Here is a 26,424-nt window from a genome sequence, read left to right as displayed (position 1 = left end):
GTGATAGCCCCAGATCATACCAGGCTTAGAGTTGATTGTTAAGTTTTTGATGTGAGCATTTATACCTCAGAAATCAGCAAATGCTACAAATCAGACCTTGACTTATTTTTGTTGATTATCTAGACTTAAGAAAGTAATAGAGAAAGTGTTATAATGCAGATTAAACCTGGGCACATTTTTTTCCCCTGGAGAGTCAGTCATTAAATATTTACTAGCACACCACTAATAACATCCAATCTTTGGCAGACCCATATTCAGGGACCCATGCCCAGACAGAGGCTACAGGAGGAGCCCACACTTGGAGGAGATGCCTGGAACTCTCACCTCATCTGTGTCATTGGGAAAATAAACCTTGTGGCAGATCCTGGTGATGTTTTGCTCAATGGCCTCTACCTCCACATGGTGAGGGGGATACTTCCTGGGGCCCAGCCTAGAAAAGAATAGCACAGAGAGTTTGGCTAAAATCAGATTTGAAAGTGCTTGTGCTTGTTAGCTCAGTATGTTACCTGCAGTGTGAATGAAGCTGAGATTCCAGACTCAATCCCTGAATGGACCAAATCGTTTTGCTCAGTGACCCCAGAATGTAACCTTAACCCTAGCCAGCCAAGGTAAGACTCTGTGTGCTGTTGGTCACAGAGGGATAACAAGGAGAGTGAACCAACCTTACTAATAGAAACACAATTTTGCACCCATTACCGTTTTGTGTGTACTCTAAGATCCAGAGAAATTCTTGTTCCCATTTACAATATTTCATGTCAGCAGCTAGGAGGCACAGATCCATCCTCGAGACACTGAGTAGTGGTGTGACCCTGGGCAAGTCACTTAACCTTTGTTTGCTTTAGTTTCCTCATCTGTAAAATGGGGATAATAATAGCATCTACCTCCTAGAAATGTCATGAGGATAGAATAATATTTGTAAAGCTCTTGGCAAAACTTAGTGGTTTTTTGTTTGTTTTTTTGTTTGTTTTGTGAGGCAATGAGGGTTAAGTGACTTCCCCAGGGTCATGGCTAGTGTCAAGTGTCTGAGGCTGGATTTGAACTCAGGTCTTCCTGAATCTAAGGCTGGTGCTTTATCCACTGCGCCACCTAGCTGCCCCAACTTGGTGTTTTTTAATGCAAATTATTATTACTTATTAATTTGCTATCCCCATGCTTCTGTACCACCTATCTCTTATGCCTGGAAAACATTCCTCCTCTCTCATCAACTATATTGAAGAAGACTTTGATGCTCAGATCAAGGGCCATCTCACTTGATTCCCCTAATTTCTATAATGTCCCTCCACCCACTGGAATTTATATATATTTTTTATGTATCTGTCTTTATATTGTTTCCCTCCAATAGAATATAAGCTCTGTGAAGCCAGGGATTGTTTCATATTTGTCACCATCCTCAGTGCTTAGCACATAATTATTGTTGGTGAGACCTTTCAGTTGTGTCTGACTTTTTATGACCCCATTTGGGGTTTTCTTATCAAAGATACTAGAATGGTTTGCCATTTCCTTCTCCAGCTTATTTTACAGATGAGGAACCAAGGCAAACAGGGTTAAGAGACTTGCCCAGGGACACACATCCAGTAAGTGTCTGAGGCCAGATTTGAATTTGAGATGAGTCTTCCTGACTACACCACCTAGCTGACCAAGCTGCACATAATAGATACTTAATAAATACTTGTTGAACAAATGGGTATTCCTAAGGACTGACTCTCCCTGACCAGTTCCCTATTACAGAACAAATGAGTGAATGCTTCTCTGTAGGTAGTACTGTTGTTTATTGACTGACTGACTGATTGACTGCTGGGAAATTTGGTTCCAAAGTTAGTCAATGTATATGGAAATCGAACAGATTTCAATCCAAACCTTTTGCAGTTCATTTTAAGTAGAGGGCAGGCATTTGTGTTAAAGTTTGTTGTTAGTATTTCCTACTGCTTTTTTGCCTCAGATTTAACAGAAAAGGGGGTTGAACTAGATGACTTCCAAGGTTCTCTCTGGCTCTAAATCTCTGATCCAATGATTTTTGTCTCTTTCTGCATTATATGATTGAAAGCACATCAGACTGAAAACCAGGAGCCAAGTCATAGTCCTAGCTCAGTAATAAACTAGCTATAGGACCCTTGAGAAGTCACTTTATCACTCTGGGCCTCTGTTTCCTCTTCTGTAAATTGAGGGAGTTGAGTATGTGATCTCTCAGGTCCTTTCTGATGCTAGCCTTTTAACATCTGTGTTGTTTTTTCCTCAGAAAAGAAAATAAAAACTGGAATGTTCTGTGTTTGGGGTTACTTTCCTGTTGGAGCTGTCCTCAGCCTTCCCTCTCCCGTGGCTTCTGGGGAAGGCCTCCCAGCTCAGTCTCTGAATAAAGGATTCATTCAGCCAAGGGACAGTGGATTTCATTGCAGGGCAGCTGAGCTGTGCTTTTCTGCAGCTGTAGATTTAAGGGGCATCACTGAAGTCCCGGGAATGCTTCTGGAATCTGTCTCAAGGTCAGGTCTGTTTGGCCTAGATGTCACCACCTTGAGTTGTCACAGTGGTCACAGGGCCCGAAGTCAGGACTAGGGAATGGCAAAGTAGGCAGCTGCTTGGAATACTCAGAGGGGTGTCATGAAGGATACTTTGGAACAGCAGTGTTTATAAATGCATATTTTCAATGCCAAGAAATGCTATTATTCTCTGTGGCATGTAGGATTTATTTTGGGAGGAGCTAAGCTGCATGTATTACAGGGAAGACTCAAAACCTTTGGTGGACAGTCCCATGTGGGGCCAGGGCATCAGTGCCATTTTCTATCCTTGCCTCGAGCACATACATGCCTTGTGTTGGCCTGGCTCTTTTTAGGGGGACCTGGAAGCCATCTCATCCCCTTTGTATCATGGCCTTGTGCTGGAAACTTCCTTCAGCTTGATCTAGTGAAGAGAGCCCTTAATTAGAGGCCGATCTGTCTTTTTACCACCTGTGTGATTTTAATTTATTATTATTATTATTATTTTTTTTGCAGGGCAATGGGGGTTAAGTGACTTGCCCAGGGTCACACAGCTAGTAAGTGTCAAGTGTCTGAGACTGGATTTGAACTCAGGAACTCCGGAATCCAGGGCCGGTGCTTTATCCACTGCACCACCTAGCCGCCCCCACCACCTGTGTGATTTTAACCAAATCACTTAACCCCTCTAGGCCTCAGTTTCCTTTTCTATAAAACATGGGGAACTCTATGATTTTAAGGACCCTTCCAGTTCTAAATCCTATGACCTTAAGTCACTTTGTTCATTTCCCTATCTCTGAGCAAGCTTCTCCTACACCCTTCCAGATGATAGAGACAAATAAGGGATCTGTGGCTTTCTTCCTATTAACATTTCCAGGATCAGAAGTTTATACTTTTATTTGGAGTTTGATAACTCTTGTTTTTAGGGTAATTCTCTTCTTGTTCAGCCTTCGTCCTTCCAGCTACAATGTCTGTCTGTCCTCTCTTGGCTATTTGTCCACTAACCTGTCATTTATGGGGCCCAAGGTATCTCATCCTGTAGCTTCAGCCCCAGATGCCCTTGGGCAGCCTTAGCTCAGGACCGCTGTTACTTTCTCAGTGTTCCAACTAAAAAGAGGGCGGGGGAGATTGGAAAAGGAAGCTGTACCCAACTTGGACACTATACTGTTTCCAGCAGAGTCAGGTCAATGACTGGGGAAGGGGGTGCTTTGAGAACTATTTGGAAAGCCCTCATGGCTATGTGCCACGTGTACATCTGGCTAGAGCTGGGTGCTAAATAGTTTGAAATGAGGGAGGTCTATACACCATCATCTTTGGCTAGAGGAAGGATGTCAATTTCCTGAACTAGGAAAGGATGAAGTGGGGCCCAACTTTATCTGGATCAGCACCAGAAAACTCTGGAAGTCCAGAGTTTAACTTTGCTCCTCAGGTCTCAGGCCCCATAAATGACAGGTTAGTGGACAGATAGCCAAGAGGGGACAAACAGAAGTGGGAAGGCCCAATTCACTCACAGAGATTCTCCTAGAGGACACAGCAACTCCTGTTTCTCCAGTGAGAGCCTCTCTGGGTTGCTGCTGCTCTGATCTGGATGGAGTAGAGACATCCTCTACTCTTTAAACCCCACCTCCATGACCACAGAAGGTTGTAAGAGAGAGGGGGAAGGAAGAGGAGATGGAGAGGAAGAAACAGATGACAGAGTTGGAGAAAGTCAAGAAGCATTTATTAAGCATCTACTATGTGCCAGGAGATGTGCCTTAGCACTGGGCATACTGAGAAAGGCAAAAAACACTCTCTTATAAGGAACTCACAGTCTAATGAGAGAGACAACATGCAAACAACTATGTACAAACAAATATATATATATATATATACACCTATTTCTAGATAGACATAGATAGACATAGAGATAGACATAGAGACATAAACATAGACATACATATAGATATACACACACAGAATAAATTGGAGATAATCCCAGAAGGAAGGCATGAGAATTAAGGGGGATCAGCAAAGGCTTGTTGTTGAAGATGGAATTTTAGCTGGACCATGAAAAAGGCCAGGTAACCTAGGAAGCAGAGCTACAGCAGAAGAGCATTCCAGGTATGAGGACAGCCAATAAAAATGCCTTGAGTTTGGACATGGGTTGTCTCATATGGGGAACGGCAAGGAGGCCAGTGTCATTGGATTGAAGAGTTTTTGAAAGATTGGAAAGGTATGAGGGGGCAGGGTTATGAAGAGCTTTAAAAGACAAACAGAACATTTTATATTTGATTTTGGAGGTAAAAGGAAGCCATTAGAGTTTATTGAATAGTTGGGGGACATATTCAGATTTGTGCTTTAGGAAAATAATTTTGACATCTGAGTGGAGGATGGATTGGAGTTGGGGGATGGGAGATGGTGCGTTTCAGCTGGGAGGTTATAGTGTAAGCTGAGGTGGGCATGAGCATGGGATATTATGGACAGTGAGTCCAGCCTGGGTGGTAGTGTCAGAAGAGATAAGTGAGGATATATGGGAGGTGCTACATATCATAGAATTGGTGGGACTTGGCAACTGACTGGATATGGGGGAGGGTTAAAGAGTATGAGGAGCCAAGGATGATGCCTCAGTTGGGAGCCTGGATGACTGGGCAAATGATGGTGTCCTCAACATTAATAAGAAATTATTAAGAAGTGAGGAGGAAAGAAGTTAGGAAGAAAGATAATTATTTCAGAGAAAGTCAAAGGGAGGAGAGGAGACACAGGTAACAGAAAAAGAGGGAGAAGGGGAGAGAGGGAGAATTGAAGAAAGAGAGAGAAAGAAACATGTCAGAGAGGGAGAGAAACAAATTGTGATATAGAAAAAATATACATGTGGCAGGGAAAGAGACATCAAGATTGCATCAGAGAGGGGTGGGAAGAGAAGAGAGGCAGAGTGTGGCTGACAAAATGAGACAAAGACAAAGAAGGAGACAGTGACAGAGATGGAGATGGGTAAGAGACCAAGAGAGAGTGACCCAGAGAGAAATATCCAACTAAAAAAGACAGACAGGCAGAAACAGCTACTTGGGTTTCCACAGACTACTGGTTTCTGGAACCACAGGGGACTAGAAGAGGATGGATATTTGATGCTCTCATATAACCCGCGGATCTCATTTGAAACATCAACTAGCATTTCCTTTCCCACCTAACCTTTTAGCAGACCCAGGGGAAGCCTTTAATAAGGGTGAGTTAGAATGCTATACCACCTTTCCCATGAACCTTCCCTCTGAGAGAAGACTTCATAGGCAGGGAAACTGTCAACAATTAGGGAATAAGGCCAAAAAACGGGAAGGAAGCAAGAGACCCAGATGGCCCATATCACGGCCTAGTTCATCGAGGACAACCTCAACTTCGAAAGCAGCTGCTGTAAGCCTGTCCTTCATCTTCACCTCATTGTTTGATATGTGCCAGACAGTCCTCACCCCACCCTCCCTCTGTAACTTTCCCATTTTTCCTGTTTATCCAAATCCTACCATCCTCAAAGGCCCAGCCCAAGTTTTACCTCCTTTAGAAGGCCCTCCTAGATTACTCGGACCTTCGGTGATTCTTCTAACTCAAATGCTAATTTGATTGTATTCTCTCTTGTATTGTTCTCTATCAGTTCCGTGTGAGTGAATCTAGGTCTCTCTAATTAGAATGGGAAGAATTTCTCCTTTTCTTGTCTTTTTGACAGTATCTTATAGAGACTCAGTAGAAACTGGTTGACTGACAGGAGGAGTGATTACCTCATCACTCTTTGAAGCCTTCTGCTACAATCAGGTGCAATGAGTTGCTTTTTTCTCCTCCACTCGATGAACTTCTGGGTATGGGTCAGCAGAGTTTTAGTAGGCGGGAAGAGGCCAGTGCAGAGCCAGAGAAGCTGCCAGCCACGCTCCAAGCTGTAACTGAAGAAACAACCCATCATCACTCACCACCCATCCTGGCCAACAAGGAGAGAGCCGGCAGAGGAGGGCCCTTGACGGCCCACTAAATGTCGCATCCCAGGGAGCCCCTGGAGATGAGAACTATGGAATGGGCCAAAAGTCACCAAGGGGTTCAATATTTAATAACTCTTTTATTGCATATTTTTAATTTATAATACCATAGCATCATGTAGTGTATATATAGGAAATGAATTTGAATTACATGTGAAAAATCAAATCGAGTAAATGGAAAAAATAAAGAAAAAATTATTTTCAAAAAATTATTAAAACATTGTGACTTTTGACCCACCCTGCATATATCTCCTACGCTATCGACCTTAGGGAATAATACGGACAAAGTTATCCAAGTACTAGGAAAGTCTTAGACCAACCTTTAGCTTTAAAAGAGAAGTGATATACATACACATATACATACACATTTATATGGAAAAATAGAAAATATATATTATATGTGTGTGTACACACATGGAGAGACATATGTATAAGCATGTACACATGCATATATGAATGTACATACATATATGTGTATATGTTTTTATATATGCAAATATAGATTTTTGTCTCCCACCTGTTCCCACTGAAAAAAGAAAAAAATTAACAAAATTCTTGCAACAAATATGCATAATCATGCAAAACAATTCCCAGACTGGCCATTAAGATAGGCTTTTTTAAACCTGGACTCTGTGATCTTTTTTTATTTTCAGGGGAGAGTGCCAATGCAATCCCCCACTACCACAAATTATGCAGTCGAGTTTCCCGCATGTGGGGAAATCTCAGGGGTCAGCCCATCTGGAGTGCAATGGATAAGCTTCACCCTGGGGAAACCACCTTTGAGATCATGGAATCACCCCTGCCAGGTAAGTTTTTGGTTTTGTTTTTCTGGGTTTTTTTTGTTTGGTTTTGTTTTCTTTTGTTTTGTGGGGCAATGGGGGTTAAGTGACTTGCCCAGGGTCACACAGCTAGTGTCAAGTGTCTGAGATGGGGTTTGAACTCAGGTCGTCCTGAATCCAGGGCCAGTGCTTTATCCACTGCACCACCTAGCTGCCCCGACTTTGGGATCTTTTTTTTAAAAAAAATCTTTTTTTGGAGAATTTTTTGGATAGCTTACCTGTTAGTGTTGCTTGTCAATTGCTTCATGATCTGGCAGTAGACTTCATCCCTTAGTGTAGCCTCTTGGATGGGGGCTGTGAAGATCTGGTCGGTGAGCTCCACGGGGTCTCTGGCCTGCTTGGATGGGTAGTCTCCCATGTACTTCAGGATGGGTGGAAGGTTGTAAAGGAAAATGGGAATTTGCTAGAATGTGGTGGGGTAGGAAAGTGGAAGTAGGGGCTCTAGAAGGTATATATGCAATTTAATATGCAAACCGTAGCTCCCAATTAGTATAGTGGGCTAGAGGCAGCTGGGTGGTACAGTGGAAAGATCACTGAACTTGCAAAGCAAGAAGATCTGAACTCAAATCCTGCTTCAGACACAGCTACTCACTTGTGTGACCCTAGGCAAGTCACTAAACTTCTCTTAGCCTCAGAAAGGCTCAATGAATGCTGAGAACTCCAGAGAAGTTGTTTTTTTTTTCTTTTTTCTAAATTCCAATTTCTAAGCTTGTTTTTTTTTGTCACTTGTCACTTTCCCCCCCAAAGCTGAGGATGGTGAAAGAATTTCAGTTAACTTGTTTCTGATTAATTAAAATTTTATATTAGCATAGTTTAAATTTATATAACAAGGGCCTCTAAGGAATTTAAACTTTCTCGAGAGTTTTAAGGTTCATGAAATCCCGTAGAGTTGGTAGGAATGGCCATTATTTCAGAGCTTTAACTAGGATGGAGCCATGGGACTTTGTCCCAGGGTATGGCATCTATAGGGTAATGTTGGCTGGCAACACTGTCCAGGGGGGGATCTTCTTATCCTGACGGCAATGGCTCCATCCCCTGGGAGGATACTAGTGGGGTCCTTCCATGGTGTGTCTCCTCCTCCTTCAACAATGTAGAAACCTCTGGGGCAGCTAGGTGGTGCAGTGGATAGAGGACTGACCCTGGAGTCAGGAGTACTTGAGTTCAACTCCGGCCTCAGACGCTTGACACTTACTAGCTGTGTGACCCTGGGCAAGTCACTTAACCCCAATTGCCTCACTAAAAAAATAAAATAATAAATAAATAAATAAATAAAAAGGGGAGATAAACAAGGAAAATATATTTAAAAAAAAAAACAATGTAGAAACCTCCCTGTGTCCTAGGATGGGTCTTCTTCAGGCCCACATTCTTGTCTTGGTGCAGACATTGCTGGGTATATCTCTGCATTGTTGCTCCCATTTTAGTCAGAGGAGCATAATAGGCCCAGACTGAATAGTAAATCCTAGGCTGAGGGACCCTCCTGGACTTTCAGTCTTTGTTTGGCACTTGTAGCTTTGCAGTGAGTTGCTGTTTCTTTTTTCTTGTCTCAATGAATTTCTGAACTTGGGGCAGCAGTGACTTATTGATGGTCATGAAGAGGTCAGTGCAGAGTCTTGTTCTGAGTTCTCATCCTGGGGGACACAAAACATGAATTGTGCAGGAGAGGCCACACGGAAGATTCTACCCCTTGCCCCTTACCTCAGCTTGGAGTCATATTAATAAGGAATCTCTGGCAAAGCATAGTGCCCACCCTCCACTTCCACCCCATGAAATTGGGGAGGAAGGCTTGACCCATCAAAGAAAGGATATCAGCAAAGATCTGGCACGCAATGTCCCGAAGATCCACGTTGGCATGAACTCTCTTCAGTAGTGGCTGTTTGAGGGGCTCCCGGGAATGCTCCCACAGCTGGCTCTTACCCCGTGCTTTGGGGAACATGACTTTGTTGATAGTCTCCTTTTCAGGGGGCCTAGATAAGGAGAGAAGCTCGGTTGTGGCCTAAAGACTCTTGTCAGGGAGACCTCTCCATGATGGAATCAGTCAATTGGAATAGCAAGGTCAAGGGTAGGACTAGAAGGAAGGAATCTTGAGGCTTAAACAGATTTGAGTAGTCAAATTAGTCCAACAAATCTTTAATGAGTACCTCTTCGGGACAGCTAGATGGCGCAGTGGATAAAGCACTGGCCCTGGATTCAGGAGTACCTGAATTCAAATATGGCCTCAGACACTTAACACTTACTAGCTGTGTGACCCTGGGTAAGTCACTTAACCCCAATTGCCTCACCCAAAAAAAAAAAAAAAAAGAGTGCTTCCTCTTTGTCAGCCCCATGAGAAAGACTTGGAAAAGGGGGAGGTCACCAATTTATGGGTAGCAAAGGCATTTAGTTTTGTCTCATTCACTACACATTTCTTTTTTTTTTAATCTCCCTTTTCTTTCTCTTTCACCATTTAATCTTTGATTCTCCCAGAAATTTCCTTCTCCCAGACTTTAGCCAGCTGGTGGTTCTCTCCACTTGTATTCTACCACTTATTTCCAGCCTGACCCTTATAATTAAGTCCACATAAGAGCCCTTAGACCTAATGAGGCTTCCACAAATTGGCCCCACATGTCTCATTTTACAACCTTCCATCTCACAACTCTCTAACCAACCATACTATTTCCCTAGTGATGAGGGAATGGCTAGTTGGATGGTGCTATGTGAACGGACTGGAATATCATTGAGATGTAAGAACTCAGAGTTGTATAGCAAGACTTCTATCAAATGATGGAGAAAGAAGAAAGCAGAGCCAAAAAAATGATGACTATTGTAATGTAAGTCAGGGATTCTTGACCTGGGATATAAGGGTAGATGTTGGGGAGATGGTTTTGAACCTAGATGAAAAAAATTATGTCTTTATTTTCACTGACTTCAGCATTTCCTTCTATTATGAATGTAGGCAACAAGCATCATATTCTGAAAAGGATTGTTTTCCTTTGTGATTAGATGTGTTTTCTTTCATGCATCTAAAAATAATACTCTGAGAAGGGGTCCATAACATGTCTTCTTGGAAGACTGCTGAGGGGGTCGATGACACAAAAGAAGGTCAAGAGCCCCTGAAATAGATGAAGACAATGTTAAACAGCCACAAAATTCAGGTTAAGGACAATGGATCCCACTGACACCAAAGTATTGAAGTGAAAGTTCACATTCTACATTTTTGGTGACAAAATGATGGATACTATCAGCTGCAGGCCTTCATGTGAGTGATTTTTCTTAACTGTTCTTCTTTCCTTGGTTGTCTTTACGTACAGAACTGGGTCTCACTGTTTGTGGCCCTGGGGGGTAGCATTATCTAGGGGCATTACCTGAAGTATTCATAGGAATATTCCTCTAGTGTGTATGGCTTTTCCTTGGACTCATCTTCTGCATATTCTTGTGGTTGTGCATTCTGGACAGACAGCTTCCGATCTTCAGGGGACATTGCCAACAAACTCTAGAAATAGATACCCAAAGTGTAGCAACATTCTTTCTTCATGCAGCAAGCCTGAGCTCCAACAAGGTTACGTCCCATAATTATATACCGAGTGCTTAAGATCATGCTTGGAGGAAGGCTTTCCAAAGAGGAAAACACCTGTCCATAGTCCCAAGTTCCTAATCTTTCCCAGCCAATAATATGGCCATGAATTCAGCACAAAGTAACAAGGACACATTGAAGAAGAGACAATGTGACCTTTAGTACAGAAGCCGATATCTCACCTAAACATTTTCCTCTCAGTTACTCAGACTCACAACATCAGACTCCTTGCCCACACTCACCCCACACAGCCAAATTGTTGCTAAGTCCTGTCTTTTTACATTAGAAACATCTCTCACAAGTCCCCTTCTCTCTTCCCACATAGGCACACTCTGGTGGGGACCCTCATCATATCCCACTAGCAATAGCCATCTAGTTGGTTTCCTCTCTCTCTCTCTCTCTCTCTCTCTCTCTCTCTCTCTCTCTCTCTCTCTCTCTCTCTCACACTCACACACACACACACACTTTTCCACCCCATCCTCCAATCAGCTGATTGTTTAACAGCACAGCTATGACTGTGGCACCCATACTACTCAATAAACTTCTGTGACTCTGTTACCTCCAGGATTGAATATAAAATTCTCTGCTTGCTTTTTAAAGCCCTACAAAGTCCAGCCCTTTCCTATCTTTCCAGTCTTTTTTCCTGGCTGGGCTCCGTGCCTGGAATGCTTTCTCTTACTTCTGCCTCCTGACTTCCTCCAAGACTCGGCCCAAATCCTACCTTCTATGGAGGCTTTTCCCAATCCCCCCAGCTGCTGGTGTCATCACCCTGAGATTATCTCTAATTTATCCTGTGTATATCTTGCATCTTAAGTAGACATTTGCATGTTGTCTCTCCCCTTTAAACTGGGAGCTCTTTGAGGTCAGGGACCATGTTTTTGCCTTTCTTTTAATCCCTGATGTCTGACACATGGTAAGTACTTCCTAAATGTATTTTTTGACTGATGGGTTGGTGAAGAGCTTCTTTCTTTAATCTAACTGACCTCAGACACTAAGCTAATTATTAAAAGGACCAGGGCTTCATATACATAGCTCGACACAGAGTCAAGTGCATATTCCATGTGCAGGGTCATCCTCTGGGTGACCCTCATTCCCTATCCCAGAATTGTCACTGCATGTGAATTCTGACCTGTTCCTGGAAACCTGATCTCTAGGTATTTCCTGACTTAAAGTTAAACTCTACATCACTTCCATACTCCTTCCTTTGTATTTGTAAGACTAACAGTTCTATCACTAACTCTAATTATCACTATCTCAGTGCCTTTGCATTTACTGATCCCTTCTTGCTACCCCTCATCCTTAGAATGTATTCCCTCCTCACCTCCATCTGTTGGAATCCTTGGTCTCCTTCAAGGCTTGGCTCAAGTGCTATCTTTTAAATGAGCCTTTTCCTCTCCCTGCCATACCCCAAGCTGCTAGTGACTTTTCTCCCATATTACCTTCTATTTTAGATCTACCCACATGTATGTGTTGTTTCCCCCAGTTAGATTATAAACTCCCTGAAGGCAGGGGGATTTTGTGTCCTTGTAGCATCAGGGTCTAGCACAGTGCCCGGCACATAGTAGGTTTTAATAAATACTTGTTGTTGGATTGACTGTCCTACTCTGGAAGGATCCTAATGAATTCTACTTTTCCATACTATAGCTAGAAAATTTTCCTCTTTCTTCTCCCCATCTCTCATGTGCTACCAGTTGCCAAATGTTGTCCATTTTACCCCCACAATCTCTCTCCCATCTGCCTCCTTTTTTCCATTTCCTACTAAACTCCCCACTCTTTTTGTTTATGGACAAGGTAGGTGGCAACAACTTTAGTACAGGCCCTTGTCATGTGTCCTTTGGACTAGAGCAATAACCTCCAATAAGCTCCCTGTTCCCAGTATCTCCCCTCTTTAGTCCTCTACTCAGAAATTTTCAAATGGCTCCCTCTTGCCTGGAGGATAAAATAGATCCTCAACCTGATATTTAAAGCCCTCTACAACCTAGCCCCAACCTAATAAAAACTCCCTTATTTGGCATTTAAAGCCCCTCTCAAACTGCTTCCATTTTGGCTTATTATATACTAGTCCCCTTGACACCTACTATGGTTCAGACAAACTGGCCTGATTCCTATGCCTCCCTTATGACATCACACTTCCTCCCATGCCTGCCATGATCTCTTTCCTTCCATCCATCTTGGAGCCCCTAGTTTCTTTCAAAGTTAAGGCACCATGTTTTACAGGAATGCTTTCCCAATTCTCCACTAGAATTCCCCATTGATGCTACCACCCCCCTCCCCCTGTCCCAAAGACTTTGTATTTCTTTTATATATGTACTTATTGCCTTCTCTAACAGAAATTGAAGTCCAAAAGGGCAGGAATTATTTCATTTTTGTCTTTATGTTCTTATTGCTTAAATTCCAAAGTAAGAGTCAGTGATTATTAAATGCTGTTGATTGAGTGATTAAAGCACTAAGCATTAGTACCAGTTCCCAGTCCTGCTGTTATGTTAGTATGAAAGGGATAACCACAGTGGAATTGCTCTGAAGGGTTAAAAATGGGATGAAAATGCATTGTCCTTTGGCAGTGGGATGGAGCCACCAGATTTAAAGTCAGGAAAGTCTGGTTGAATTCTCCTCCATTTCCTAGCTGTGAACTTTGCTATCCTAATCTGAAAATGGGCATAACACACAGCGTTCTCTATATCGCTTTCCTTATGATGCTGCATTTTTAGGGGGTGGGGCTGGGAGTAGTGAGTACTGTAGAAGAGGCAGGAGCTACTTCAGAGTCAGAGAACCACTCTCAGCTGTGGTCTCCAGGTCCCCCAGTCATCATTGCCCAGCTCTGCCCTCCCCACAAAAGGAGGTTGAACTCGAGTTAAATGGAGCCTCAGAGGAAACAGAGGCCTCTTTTTCATCTCACAATGACGCAATGGGCTCTCTAGCCATTGCTGATAATACCACCTTTACCTCTAGAATCCCAGACTAGGAAGAGACCTCTAGAGGTCATCTGATCCAGCCTCCTCTGTTCAGACCAGTGAACGAGAGGAAGTGGAAAGAGGAGGACATCGAGGGATGTGAGTTTTAGTGCTTTAGTTTCCACTAGCTGCATTGGCCATGGACAATCACTCTCCTTCTCTGCAAGAGAAAGGAAGAGTTAAACTAAATGACCTTGAAGGTCCCTTCTAGCCTTGATAGTCTATGATCTATGAATAATGAAGACATTTAAGACAGTTGACTGTCCCTTTTGGTTTTTCAAACCAGTCACTTTCATACTCTTTCACCCCTTGTGAGATCAGAGACCTCAGGGCTTTTGACCTTGGCATCATCTGGACAAAACAAGAAAGACATTGACCCAAACCCAGGTCAGAAAGGATCATGGAGGCTTCTCCTGACACAGAACTACTCTCCACTGCCACCTCGTGGCAGATAGTGGTCTCTGTTAGGTGTAGGGACAGAAGCATCTAATAGACATGGTAGGAAAGGTGATGGGGAGAAGCACAAGACTGGGCACTTAGGGAAGGGGTGTAAATCTATGACAAAAAGGGATACAGATCAAAGATCTTGTCCACAGGTAAAAAGTAGCAGGTAGTTCTGCTTTGCATTTAGCTCTGTGGGATGTAGTGGAAGAAGTTCTGAGAACTGTATTTAAGTCCTGACTGCCACTAATCTGTTTTATGGCTGTGATCCTAGCTTTCTCATCTGTAAAATGTGAATGAATCCTGTTGAACATTCAGGGCTGTAAGAGTGTTTTGAGAAGCACAAAATGATATAAATGTAAGAGATCATAATTACCATCATCGAGGGGGTGGGCTTTATGATGGTGGGGATGATATAGATGTTGTCAGAGGATACTATTCCAGTCTTGCCCGTCCTATCATTGTTGGCCAGGATCCAGTTGTCACTGGACAATAACCCTTCACCTTTGGTCAGGATCAGCAAGTCTCCTTTTTTATACAACAGGATGGTGGGGTCATCTGGAAGCCCAAAAATAAACATAGGATATTGTCTACCTGGAAAGATGAGCTCTCCCAATGGGGCAGGAAGCATAGGTTGGAGGAGAGGGGGATATTGCTAACCCATTATCCCCTAGACCTGAAAATTGAGCACTCAGTTATTTTTGGAGGCTCAAGGCCAAGAAAGACCCAGAGAAGAGGAGACAATACTGATAATTGTTTCCGTCTGTTTCTTTGGGACCCTTCTTTAGGAGGGATGGAGTTATCCTGGTTCTCATTCCAATGCTTTCCTATAGTATTAGGAGTCTAGAGGTAGTCTCTCAGAGAATTCCCAGAGACTCCATTTCTGAACCATCATTATTACCTTGTTACCTTGTTCAAAATTCACCTCTCTTAGACAATGTTTCCTCATTGTCCCCATTCTGATCCTACCTCTCTTTGCATTTGCACCATGATATTTCCCCAACTACTTCAGCCCATTCTAGTGTCTCCTGTTTAGGCAACTAGGTGGCACAGTGGAGAAAAGCCTTGGGCTTGGAGTCAGGAAGACCTACCTAGATTCAAACCTGACTTCGGACACTTACCTATGACCCAGAACAAGTCACTTTACTGCTTCCTGCCTCAGTTTCCCCAACTGCAAAGTGGGGATAATGATAGCCAACAGGGTTGTTGTGAGACTCAAATGAGATATTTGTAAAGTGCTTTGCCAACCTTAAATTGCTACATGAATGCTAACTGTTGATCACCTACATGTACATGTCTTGTTTCCCTAATTAGACAATAAACTCTGGAAGGGATAACATTCTATACTTCTCTTTTATTGGATGTTGGAACAAGAATTGGTGACTGTTTCACTGGAGAGGAAAGGGTATTGGTGAGAGGGAGAGAGAGGGGGGGGGGGTAAGAGTCAAAGATGATTAAAATTGTGAATGTTGGTGGCTGAGTGGATGGTGGTACCCTCAACAGAAAGAAGTCAGAAAGAGGGGTGGGTTTTGGGGGGTGAGAAGATGGTGAGTTCTGTCTGTGGCATGTTGAATTTGAGCTGCATAGGAAACATCCAGCTGAAAATGTCCAAGAGGCAGTTAGTGATAGGGTTGGGAGAGAGCAGAGGCTGGAGTTCAGATGAGAAATCAAGTCTAGAGAGGGCCAGTCCCTTGCCCAAGGTCATACAACTACTTAATTAGTGGCAGGACTGAGATTTGAAACCAGGCTTTCTGACTCCCAGGCCAGTGCTCTTTGTGCTTTATACTAGTCGTGGCCTCTTACTTTAAACATCTACTATATTCTTTGCCCTAATGCTGTCTGATATTCTTTGAAGATGACTTTTGCCAGGAGGAAGGCTGAGTTGAATCCAGAGAAAGCTGGAGGGTAGGACTGGTTCCAAGAGATGTGTAGGCCCTCAGAACACCAAATGTAGTGAGTCCAGAGAGTTTTTTGCCAAACTCAGTCCCACTGTCAAGTAGAATGTAGGCTTTCCAAGGTCAGGGTCTATATTGTCTTTGTATCCCCAGTACACATAGTAGGGATTTAATAATTGTTTCTTGAATTGAATTGTTAAATTAACCTCAGTATTGGATCCCTACAGCCCAACCCCTGAGACCTGGCCTTTCTCTAGACCCTTTCACATTCCATGGATGCTAGTTGTAACCTTATTCCTAATGAAAAAAGGGATTTTTTTTACCTCTGGCTCCATGAACCTTATTTGGTTACTGATGGGCTTCTGGCTCTTACGTGGTCAAGTGCTTTATGATTGTGGATTACTTCCCCACCCCCACCCCCACCCACAATAATCAATCCCAATCCCCATGCCCCAATCTCAACTGCCCACTAAACTAAAGGCTTCAGCCAGAATCATGGAATCATTTGCCCATTATAGGGTCTGTTCTTACCCAGCACCTCATGCCCCTGCTTAGCACTTTACCCACTCCCCTAATTCTGGAACCAGGGTACCTGTGGATTTCATATCTCTTATGGCCATCGCATATGTGGATCTATTCTTCAGACCCTCCAGGAACATGGCCACTAGCTTGGTGATGGCCACGTTCTCGCTGGAGGCAAACACATACTCCTCTGTCTTCAGGGTGGACAGGGTGAAATTCTGCTTAAACACCTGGGGAACCCTGTGGATAAAAATGCTGGTCACCACTAAGGTCAAGGACAAACCTGGCCTCAGAGTCAGAAAAACATTCTTCATTATCCAGTCTGAATATGTGAATGTTTGACTCCCTGGACTCTCCTGATATTGGATTATTTTATTTGAAGATTTACCAGACTATGAATTATTTAGGCCCAGTTGTTTCTACTTCTCTTTACAGCATTTAAGTTACCTCCTGCTTCCTGTGGCAAAGGAGAGGAGAAAAATAAAAGAGGGAAATTTTCCATTCATCAAATTTGGGAGCATTACTTGAAAAAAAAAAGTCTGGAAGATGGCAAAGGAAAGGCAGTAAGCTCTTGGAACTCACAACACAATCACTCCAAAAAACCTCCAAATAATGCCATAGGACAATTCCTGGAGCAGCAAAAGCCACAAAAGAATGGACTGAGATAATTTTCCAGCTGAAGATAGCTTAGAAAGTCGGCAGGAGAGGGCTTCTGTGCCGGGACAGGAGTGGAACCCAAACCCACAGTCATGGTGACACAGATCCAGTCTCTGGAAGGCCAAGCTAGGGAAAGAGATCCCCAGAGCCTCTGAATCAGCTGCAGCACCAGTATCATCTGGAACTAAGCTCACGGTCTGGTGAGAGGACTGAGTGGTTGACCAGAGGGAGATTACAGGGGTCTTTGCTGGTGCTGAGGTGAAACTTGGGTGTTTCACCCCTGCTGGAACCAAGAAGTAGGCTTGAGTGGAGGTGGCACAGGTTGGGGAGTGCAGGCTTGTCAGAGCTAACAACCACAGAACACAAAGTTTTGCTGTCTAGCTAATTAGCAAGCTGGCCTGGGGTTATCTATGGACCAGGGAACAGGCTAGGTGACTGAAGAACCTGCTCCTCCTAAAATCATACAACCTGGGACTCCCTGAAGCTTGGGACAGTGCAGCCTGGAAACAGTGCCCCATTTTAAGAAGGAGTTAAGTCAAGTAAAAGGCAGGCAAGATGAGGAGACAGAGAAAGATGGAGACCATAAAAAGTTTCTTTAGTGACAAGGAAGATTGAGGTGCACCCTCAGAAGAGAAAAGAAATGTCAGGGCTCCTATATCCAAAGCCTCCAAGAAAAATATGAATTGGTTTCAGGCCATAGAGGCACTCAAAAAGGACTTTGAAGATAAAGTAAGAGAGGTAAAGGAAAAAATAGAAAGAGAAATGAGAGTGATGCAGGAGGGTCATGAAAAAAGTCAACAGCTTGAAAAGCTAAATTGGCCAAATGGAAAAGGAGGTACAAAATCTCTCTGAAGAAAATCATTGCTTAAAAATTAGGACTGAGCAAATAGAAGCTAATGACTTTGTGAGAAATCAAGACACAATAAAACAAATCCAAATTTAAAAATAGAGGGCAATGTGAAATAATCTCCTGGAAAAACAGCTGACCTGGAAATAGATCCAGGAGAGTTAATTTGAAAATCAATGAACTGCCTGAAAACTGATCAAGGAAAGAGCTTAGATATCATCTTCCAGGAAATTGTCAGGGGAAATTGTCCTGATATTCTAGAAGCAGAAGGTAAAATAGAAATTGAAAGAATCCATCAATCACCTCCTGAAAGAGATCTCAAAATGCAAACCTCCAGGAATATTATAACCAAATTCCAGAACTCCCAGGTCAAGGAGAAAATATTGTAAGCAGCCAGAAAGAAATAATTCAAGTACTGTGGAGCCACAGTCAGGATAGCAAAAAATCTAGCAGCTTCTACATTAAAGGATCAGAGGGCATGGAATATGATATTCTAGAGGGCAAAGGAATTGGGAATATAACCAAGTATCACCTATCCAGCAAAACTGAGTGTAATCTTTCAGGGGGGAAATGGGACTTCAATGAAAAAGAGAACTTTCAGGTATTTGTAATGAAAAGACCTGAACTGAATAGAAAATTTTACTTTCAAATATAAGATCTTAGAGAAGCATAAAAAGGTAAACAGGAAAAAGAAATTAAGAGAGATGTTAAAAAGTTAAACTGTTTACATTCCTACATGGGAAGATGATACATCTAACTTATAAGAACTTTTCACAGTATTAGGGCAGGATGATAGAAATAATTTAGACAGAGGGCACAGGTGAGAATTGATTATGAAGGGATTATATCTGTAAAGTTTTCATTTTTGTTTATCTTTCTTTGTGGGGTGGTTGGAGTTGAGTGACATGCCTGGGGTTGTGCAGTGGATGAGTGTCTTGTGTCTGAGGCTGAATTTGGGCCCCATGATGACATCTTTAGGGTAAAATTGAGGGATGAGAGGAATGCGCTGGGGGAGAGAGAAGGGGAGAAGTAGAATGGGGGTGAAATCCCACGTGAAAGAAACAGGAAAGGGCTTATGTACAGGTGGAAAGATGGGGGAGGAGCAGGGCAGTAAATGAACCTCACACTCATCAGAATAGGCTCAAAGACCTTAATCTCATCTGAGTGGTTCAAGGGGGGATTAACATACACCTTCAATGGTTGGAGTAATTATCTAACCCTGCAGGAAAGTAGGAGGGGAAAGGATAAGGAGGGAGGGGGTAAAAGAAGGGAGGGAAAGTTGGAGAGGGGGCAGTCATAAGCAAATCCCTTTTGAGCAGGGATAGGGTGAAAGAAGATAGATAATAGAGTAAATATCATGGGAAAAGAAATAGGATGGAGGGAAACAGTTAACAATAGTAACTGTGAAAAAGAAAAAAGGGAAAAAATTGTATAAAAATATTTATAGCAACTTGTGGTGGGCTAAGAATTGGAAATTGAAGGAATGTCCATCAATGGGGAATGACTGAACATGCTGTAGAATATGATTATAATGGAATATTATTGTGCTATAAGAAATGACAAGCAGGATGATTTCAGTAAAAACCTGGAAAGACTCAGTATGAACTGATGTATAGTGAAGTGAGCAGAACCAGTGCACAGTGACAACAATATTGTTCTATGAGCAATATGTGAATGTCTTAACTACTCTCAGCAATACAATGACCCAAGACAACCTCCACAGAACTAATTGATGAAGCATACTATCCACCTCCAGAGAAAGAACTGATATTGATTGAAACACAGACTAAAGCATGCTATTTTGAGCTTTCTCTTTTTTTTTTACTTGAGTCTTTTTATGTAAAATGACTAATGTGGTAATGTTTTACATAATTGCACATGTATAACCTATACTGATTGCTTGCAACCTTGGGGAGGGGGAAGGGTAGGGAGGGAGAGAATGAGAGAGGGATAGAATTTGGAACTCAAAACTTTAAATAAATAAATAAATATTTTAAAAGGGAAAAAAAAGTCTGGCTAGAGATAGGGTGAAATTTTCAGCTAAAATGGTATCAGAACAAGAGCCCAAAGGAAAAGGTGAAAGAAAACTTATATAAGCAGGAGAGAAGGAAGGTGTAGGTGAAAGAGCACTGGGTTTGAATCTTGGTCCTGGCATTTACTATGTGACTATAGGCAAGTCCTTTCATCTCTTTGAGCCCCGTTTTTCTCATCTGTAAAATGGGGATAATAATAACCTGCTAACTACGTATAATTCCTTGACTCCTGGGATGTGGCCTGGAGAAGGTTGCCATAGACATATTACACTCTAAAAATGGTCAAATAGACTCTGTCCCAGAGTTGACAAATTTGGTGATACTTTTGATCTAATGGGAAAGGGAAGTTAGAAGAGTCAGTCAACATTCAATGCACATTTATTAAGTGCTTACTATATGCCAAGCACTGTACTAAGTGCTCTTCTGTCTTGTGTACCATGCAGGATGAAAAGATGCAGATGGGGCCAACTATAGCCCTGGCAATAGCTAGCATCCTAATTTTACAGATGAAGAAACTAAGGCTGGCTGAGATTAAGAGACTTGCCTAGAGTCACACAGCTAGTAAATGTCTGAGGCAGGATTAGACCTCAAGTCTTTCTAATTCCAGGGTCCAGCATTCTATCTACTGCACCACCTGGTTGCTTAGTGCTATCTGGATCTCCTTCTTCCAGGACCCTGGAGAGCTGCTGTAGCAGAATCGTGGAATGCTTGTTACTGGTGGCTACTCTGCTCAGGCATGGAGGAAGAGACAGGAGGACATGGCAACCACTTGCTGCCCAAAGCATCTTTTGCTTCATATATTATTTACCTCCTGATCAAATCTCTTCTTGTTATCATATGTCTGATTATAAACAAAATATCTTGGTTGTATGATTAATGCCAGTACAGATGGAGATTTGATAAGAAGTCTTTAAAGCTATAGGAAACATCCATCTTTCAGTACAAGCTGAGGTATCTTTTAGGGAGGTGGATGGTGGTAGGTAAGTATTCTGTTTGGCTTTCTCTCAAGCAAGAGAGCTGTTTTATAATCATATCCACTCATTATATCTGTGTCCCTATTCAGAGACAAAACATTGAGGAGAGGATCTGTGTGACTAGCCTTGGGTAGAGAACAGGGATGGATTTCTGATGAGCTTATGAGGAATGGAGGCAAATACTCTGGTCAATACAATGATCCAAAACCATTTTGATTGTTTTGACAGTTCTGAACTGATAAACTCTGAGGGCAGAAAGCATACATTTTTCACTTGATATTTTTGCAACATGGCAACTATGGAAATATGTTTTGTATGTTTAATTGATATCATTTTCCTTGCCTTCTCAATGGGTGGGGAGAGCCTGGAAGGACAAAGAGAATTTAGAACACAAAATTTGAAAAATAATGCTAAAAATAAATAATGATTTTTAAGGGAAAAAGAGAGGAATAGAGGCTAAGTGATTGAGGTGGCCTGAGATTAATAGGATCAGTCACCAGGAGGGCTGGTCCTTAACAAAACTGTGAGTTCAGTAATGTGTCCTTTTCGGCATCCTCTGCCTTCCAGGCTCTCAGCACCCAATGCCCTTATATTTCCACAAATATCCTGAGTAAGAAGAAGATCCGATCACCTTATTCACACTGAAGTGTTAGGGACTTGATGGGTTACCACTTCTTCCTAGGGCATCTGTATTTTAATACAAGCCTGCAGAGAATAGTGGTTAAGGCAAAGAAATGGAGCTCAGAAGGCAGCCTTTTAGACATTTTAATGGGTAATTATTTGGGGGGTGACAATGGATGAGGGGTTCTGAATACTTCTCTGTAGGGGAAAGCCCCAGGCAGAAAAGGGTCAGTAATCAGAGCTGAACAACAGGTTTCCCCATGCAGAGTTTCCACCTCTCTCAATTCTGATTTATCCAAGGAATTTGAGAAAGTTAATGCCTCTACCATTCCTGACCATTAGGCTTATTCTAGTCACTGGATGATGAGATTTTAGAGTTGGAAAGTATCTTAGAGGTCATTTGGTTTAGGACTCCTGTGGGCTCTATCTCCCATTGGTGAGTTCTTTCCATAACCTCCATTTTGGTGAAAGGCCCCAGATCAGCCATCCCTGATTTTCCAGATTTAGGCACCATTATGCCCCAATTCAGGTACCTCCTTCTCCCCCTTCTCCACCTTTCAGGTCCCCCTTTATATGTTGTCTTCTTCAATCAGAATGTAAACTCCTTGAGGGCAGGGACCATCTTTCTTTTTGCTTGTCTTTGTATCTTCAGTCCTTAGCAGAGTGCCTAGTGCATAGTAAGTGCTTAATAAATGTTTGTTGATGGACTAATCTAGTCCAGTCACTTTATTTTACAGCTAAGGGAACTGAGGCCCAGAGAGGTTAAATTTTTTTACCCAAGAACACACAGGCAGCCTTACCATTCCAGAGGGCACATGGCAGGTGTAGAGCTTTCTTTGGCTCAGGGCACTAACCTGTTGGTGACTATGCCAGTAACCTCAGGGAAAGTCAGGTCCAAAAGTTTCTTCTCTGATTTGTCAAGGCAGCAGAGACCTTTCAGTTAATGGCCAAAATCAGCTGCGTCTTGGGCAGGCTGGGCCCTGGAAATGGGATGACATATTCTTTATGAACCACTGGGGGATAGTGTCCTGATTCGGTCCTTCTCCCATTCCCCCTGACTCGTTTTCTCCTTCCCCAATAGCCACCATTACCTGAAATTTTGGTAACTTCAAAAAACTTGGAGAACAGTAGAGGCCATTGAAAGAAAAACCATCATCACAATTTGTTCCTTTACCAATAGTGGAGAGGAACGATTTTGGATGTAGGGAGCCTAAAATGGAGAAAACATCTCTGTAACACCCAACAGAGGGTACTCTTCCTGCATCTTCATTCATCCACTCAGCAACTCATTTATTCAAACATTCATTCATCATTCAACAAATATTTAGGAAAATTTTTGTGCAACAAACACTCTGAGAAACACTGGTGTTTATTAAGTATCTGTTATGACCTTGAATATTGCAAGTAGGGAACTCCATTATGGGACCATATAAAACTCTTTATGGAGTTTTCCTACCTGTCATGTATGAATTTCATATAGCTTGTGGAACAAGTATCAAAAACTACATTAAGTCTTAACTTACAAAACAGTAACAGATTTAAAAAACCTTTTGTGCAGCATCTTAGAAGGCCACAAGATGAGGATCCTAGTCCATGAAATTCTTTGTGCATTCACTTCATCTCTGTGTATACCTCCCTTTCTTTGTGTTTTGCTCTGTGTGCTTTGTTCCTAGTTTTTATTACTGTTGTTGTTTGTTTCTGTTTTTCTATTTCCCTCTCCTTGGATGTTGCTCTATACCTGATCTCTGTGTGCATATCTAATTGACCCATCCTGTATGTTTCTTTCCCCTGTATTTCTCTTTCTCTCGCTTGACTTTTTTCCATCCCTGTCTCCTCCACTTCATTTCCTTCCCTTGCATTCTATCTTCCTTAGAAAATAGAACAAATAATTGGTCTATCTTTATTGTGTTATACTTATTAAACAGAATCTCATGTTTCCTATTCTTAATTTTAAAAAGCAGACAAATAGGTGGCAGCTAGGTGGTGCAGTGGATAGAGCACCGGCCCTGGAGTCAGGAGTACCTGAGTTCAAATCCGGCCTCAGACACTTAACACTTACTAGCTGTGTGACCCTGGGCAAGTCACTTAACCCCAACTGCCTCACTAAAAAAAAAAAAAAAAAGCAAAAAAAAAGCAGACAAATAGAACATTTTGTCCTCATGTTAACCTTGAATTACATTTCCCTTATAGACTAGTGCCTTTGAAAAATGTTCCTCATTATTTTTCTAGAAGACCAAAAAATAGTGTGATCCCTGCCCCCAATGTGTTACTTATCTACTACTATACAGTGTTTTTTCCTCATGTGTTTAATACTAATGGCATTTAAGAGCTGTCCAGAGTTCAAGTTCATTCAAGAGAAGAAAGAGGTGGATTTTGTTGTTTATTTAGTCATAATCTCTGCCTCTTCATTACCCTATTCGGGGTTGTCTTGGCAAAGATACTGGAGTGATTTGCCATTTTCTTCTCCAGTTCATTTTATAGATGAGGAACTGAGGCAAACAGTGTTAAGTGATTTGCCCAGGGTCACACAGCTAGGAAGTTTCTGAGGCCAAATGTGAACTTGGGTCCTACTGATGCCAAGCCTGATGCTCTATCCACTGCACCACATAGCTGCTACTAAGGGTGTGGGTTAGTCCCAAATTAGGAATCCAGAGGACTATAACTTGCTTACCTGGTGAAGAGAGGCAAATTAGAAACAGCTCTTCAAACTTAAATCTATTTGGACACTCAATCTCTTGAACTTTACCTGACCTTACCTGACTCGTTTTGTCCTTAGGGTCCTGACTTGGTAAGACTTCTGACCTGTACTTCTGGGTCTTGGATACCCCTCCTGCCTCTTGGTTACCTCACAATAGCTGCCTTGATAATAGAGTGTATTCCCATGAATGAAATAGTACTACCTCTTTCTCACTAAATGAGATATTTGGGGTGTGGGCAGCACTACCCAGGCTGACCTTTCTGTACTAGGCCTCATACCATGGAGAGCTCCTGACCATAGTCCCTGAATAGTCCCTGGTGAGTCTGCAGACAAAATGATGCTGGGGGATGTTTCTAATTTCCTTCCCCATCTTTATTACTACTCTGGGTAGTTTCTGGATTTCTCTAGCTCTCAAGGGTCTCTCCCCTACTCTGAACACATATGTACTTGTTACCTCATTTGTTATTTAAGTGCCATCCTTCACTATAAGCTCTTTCAGGGGCAGACTATGTCCCATGCTCACTGTACTATCTAGAGTGCCCAGAACATTGCATGTGTTAAAGATGGAATTGAATGGAGAAGAACTGGTTGCCATCTGGAGGTTCTGACCTTTGCACAGGCTGCAGTCACAAGGTTGACCCACTGTTCTTGTGGCTTTGTCTTGAGCATCTTTCCAGGGATGCAGGCGGGAAGGGTCTTCTGGATGTCACTGCTCTGGATGGAGCTCCCAAACTCAATATAGCAGTGCTTGGCTACCACCTCCACCAAGTCTTCCTCCTATAAAAATTCAATTGGTCACAGGTAGCCTGATGGGGAAGTAGGGAGAAAGGGTTCTTTACCCCTTAAGCCTTGCTCTCCTCCTCTCTTGGGACCCATGCTCAGTCCAACCTAATTAACTGCTCACCACTAACTTCTTACAATCAGTATTGGATCCATTTAATCCCTAGGGAGGTAGGGAGTGAAAATAGCTAAGGCAGGAGGAAAGCCCAACAAAAAACATAACTTGGAGAAGTCATCTGATCCATCCCCCTGTCTCCTAGTAGGATCATCTCTTCCAAACCATCACAGACAGAAAAAGAAAATTGTTAAAAAGGACCTCCAGTTCGGATAGCAATTGCTTCCTTTTTTACTTAATAGTATTTTATTTTTCCCAATTACATTCTCTTCTTAACTTTCTATACTCTGGCTTCCAACCTCATTATTCAAGCAAACTGCTCTCTCCAAAGTTACCAATAGTCTCTTTGTTGCCAAATCCAGTGGCTTTTCTCAATCCACATTCTCCTTGACTTGTCTACAGCCTTGGACACTGTCAATCACCCTCCTCTAGTTTTTTTTTTTTTGACACTACTTTCTCCTGTCTAATCACACTATCTCAGTCTCATTTGTTGGATTTTCCTCTAATGTATACCCACGAACCTTGAGTGTTCTGGACCCTCTTATCTTCTCCCTCTATACTATTTTGCTGGGTGATCTCATCAGCTCCTATAGATTCAATTATAATCTCTATGCTGATGATTATCAACTCTATCCAATCCCAACCTCTTTCCTATAACCTTCAGATTCACATCTTCAACTTCTTATTAGATACCTCAAACTGGATGTCCATACACATCATTTTTCAAAAAATCTTTTAATATACTTATTTATTTTTAAAACTTAATTTTTTGAGTTCCAAATTCTCTTCTCCATTCTAGGCCCCCCTGACTCACTGAGAAGGCAGACAACATGAAACCCATTACATATGTGATGCAAAACATATTTCCACACCAGCCATGTTGCAAAAAAAAAGCAAGAAAAAGTGAGAAACCCATACACATCCTAAACCCAACATGTCCAAAGCTGAACTCATTTATCTTTTCTTCCAATCCCTCCCTTCTTCATTACTTTAATATTACTGTTGAAGGTACCACCATCTTCCCACTCATTTGGGCTCACA

The 26,424-nt window shown here is 42.3% G+C and overlaps 1 protein-coding gene and 1 non-coding gene across 2 annotated transcripts in view; both read right to left on the bottom strand.

Moving 5' to 3' along the window:
* MYO7B (myosin VIIB) overlaps positions 1-26,424 on the bottom strand; it is a 119,904-nt gene that overhangs the window by 13,063 nt on the left and 80,417 nt on the right. Inside the window, 12 exon segments of the mRNA XM_043993570.1 lie at positions 325-430; positions 6,212-6,370; positions 7,518-7,671; positions 9,106-9,263; positions 10,641-10,768; positions 14,618-14,799; positions 16,729-16,898; positions 22,645-22,729; positions 22,732-22,770; positions 22,882-22,936; positions 22,938-23,000; positions 25,098-25,265. Coding sequence (XP_043849505.1) covers positions 325-430; positions 6,212-6,370; positions 7,518-7,671; positions 9,106-9,263; positions 10,641-10,768; positions 14,618-14,799; positions 16,729-16,898; positions 22,645-22,729; positions 22,732-22,770; positions 22,882-22,936; positions 22,938-23,000; positions 25,098-25,265 — 1,467 coding nt within the window.
* On the bottom strand, positions 7,111-7,274 carry LOC122752304. Its single transcript, XR_006356071.1, has one exon. It is a non-coding gene; the product is annotated as a U1 spliceosomal RNA (small nuclear RNA).

Source organism: Dromiciops gliroides, chromosome 3 (assembly GCF_019393635.1).
Source record: "Dromiciops gliroides isolate mDroGli1 chromosome 3, mDroGli1.pri, whole genome shotgun sequence".
Lineage (NCBI taxonomy): Eukaryota > Metazoa > Chordata > Mammalia > Microbiotheria > Microbiotheriidae > Dromiciops > Dromiciops gliroides.
Note: the sequence above shows the minus strand (reverse complement) of the source record. Positions and strands in the feature narration are given on the sequence as shown.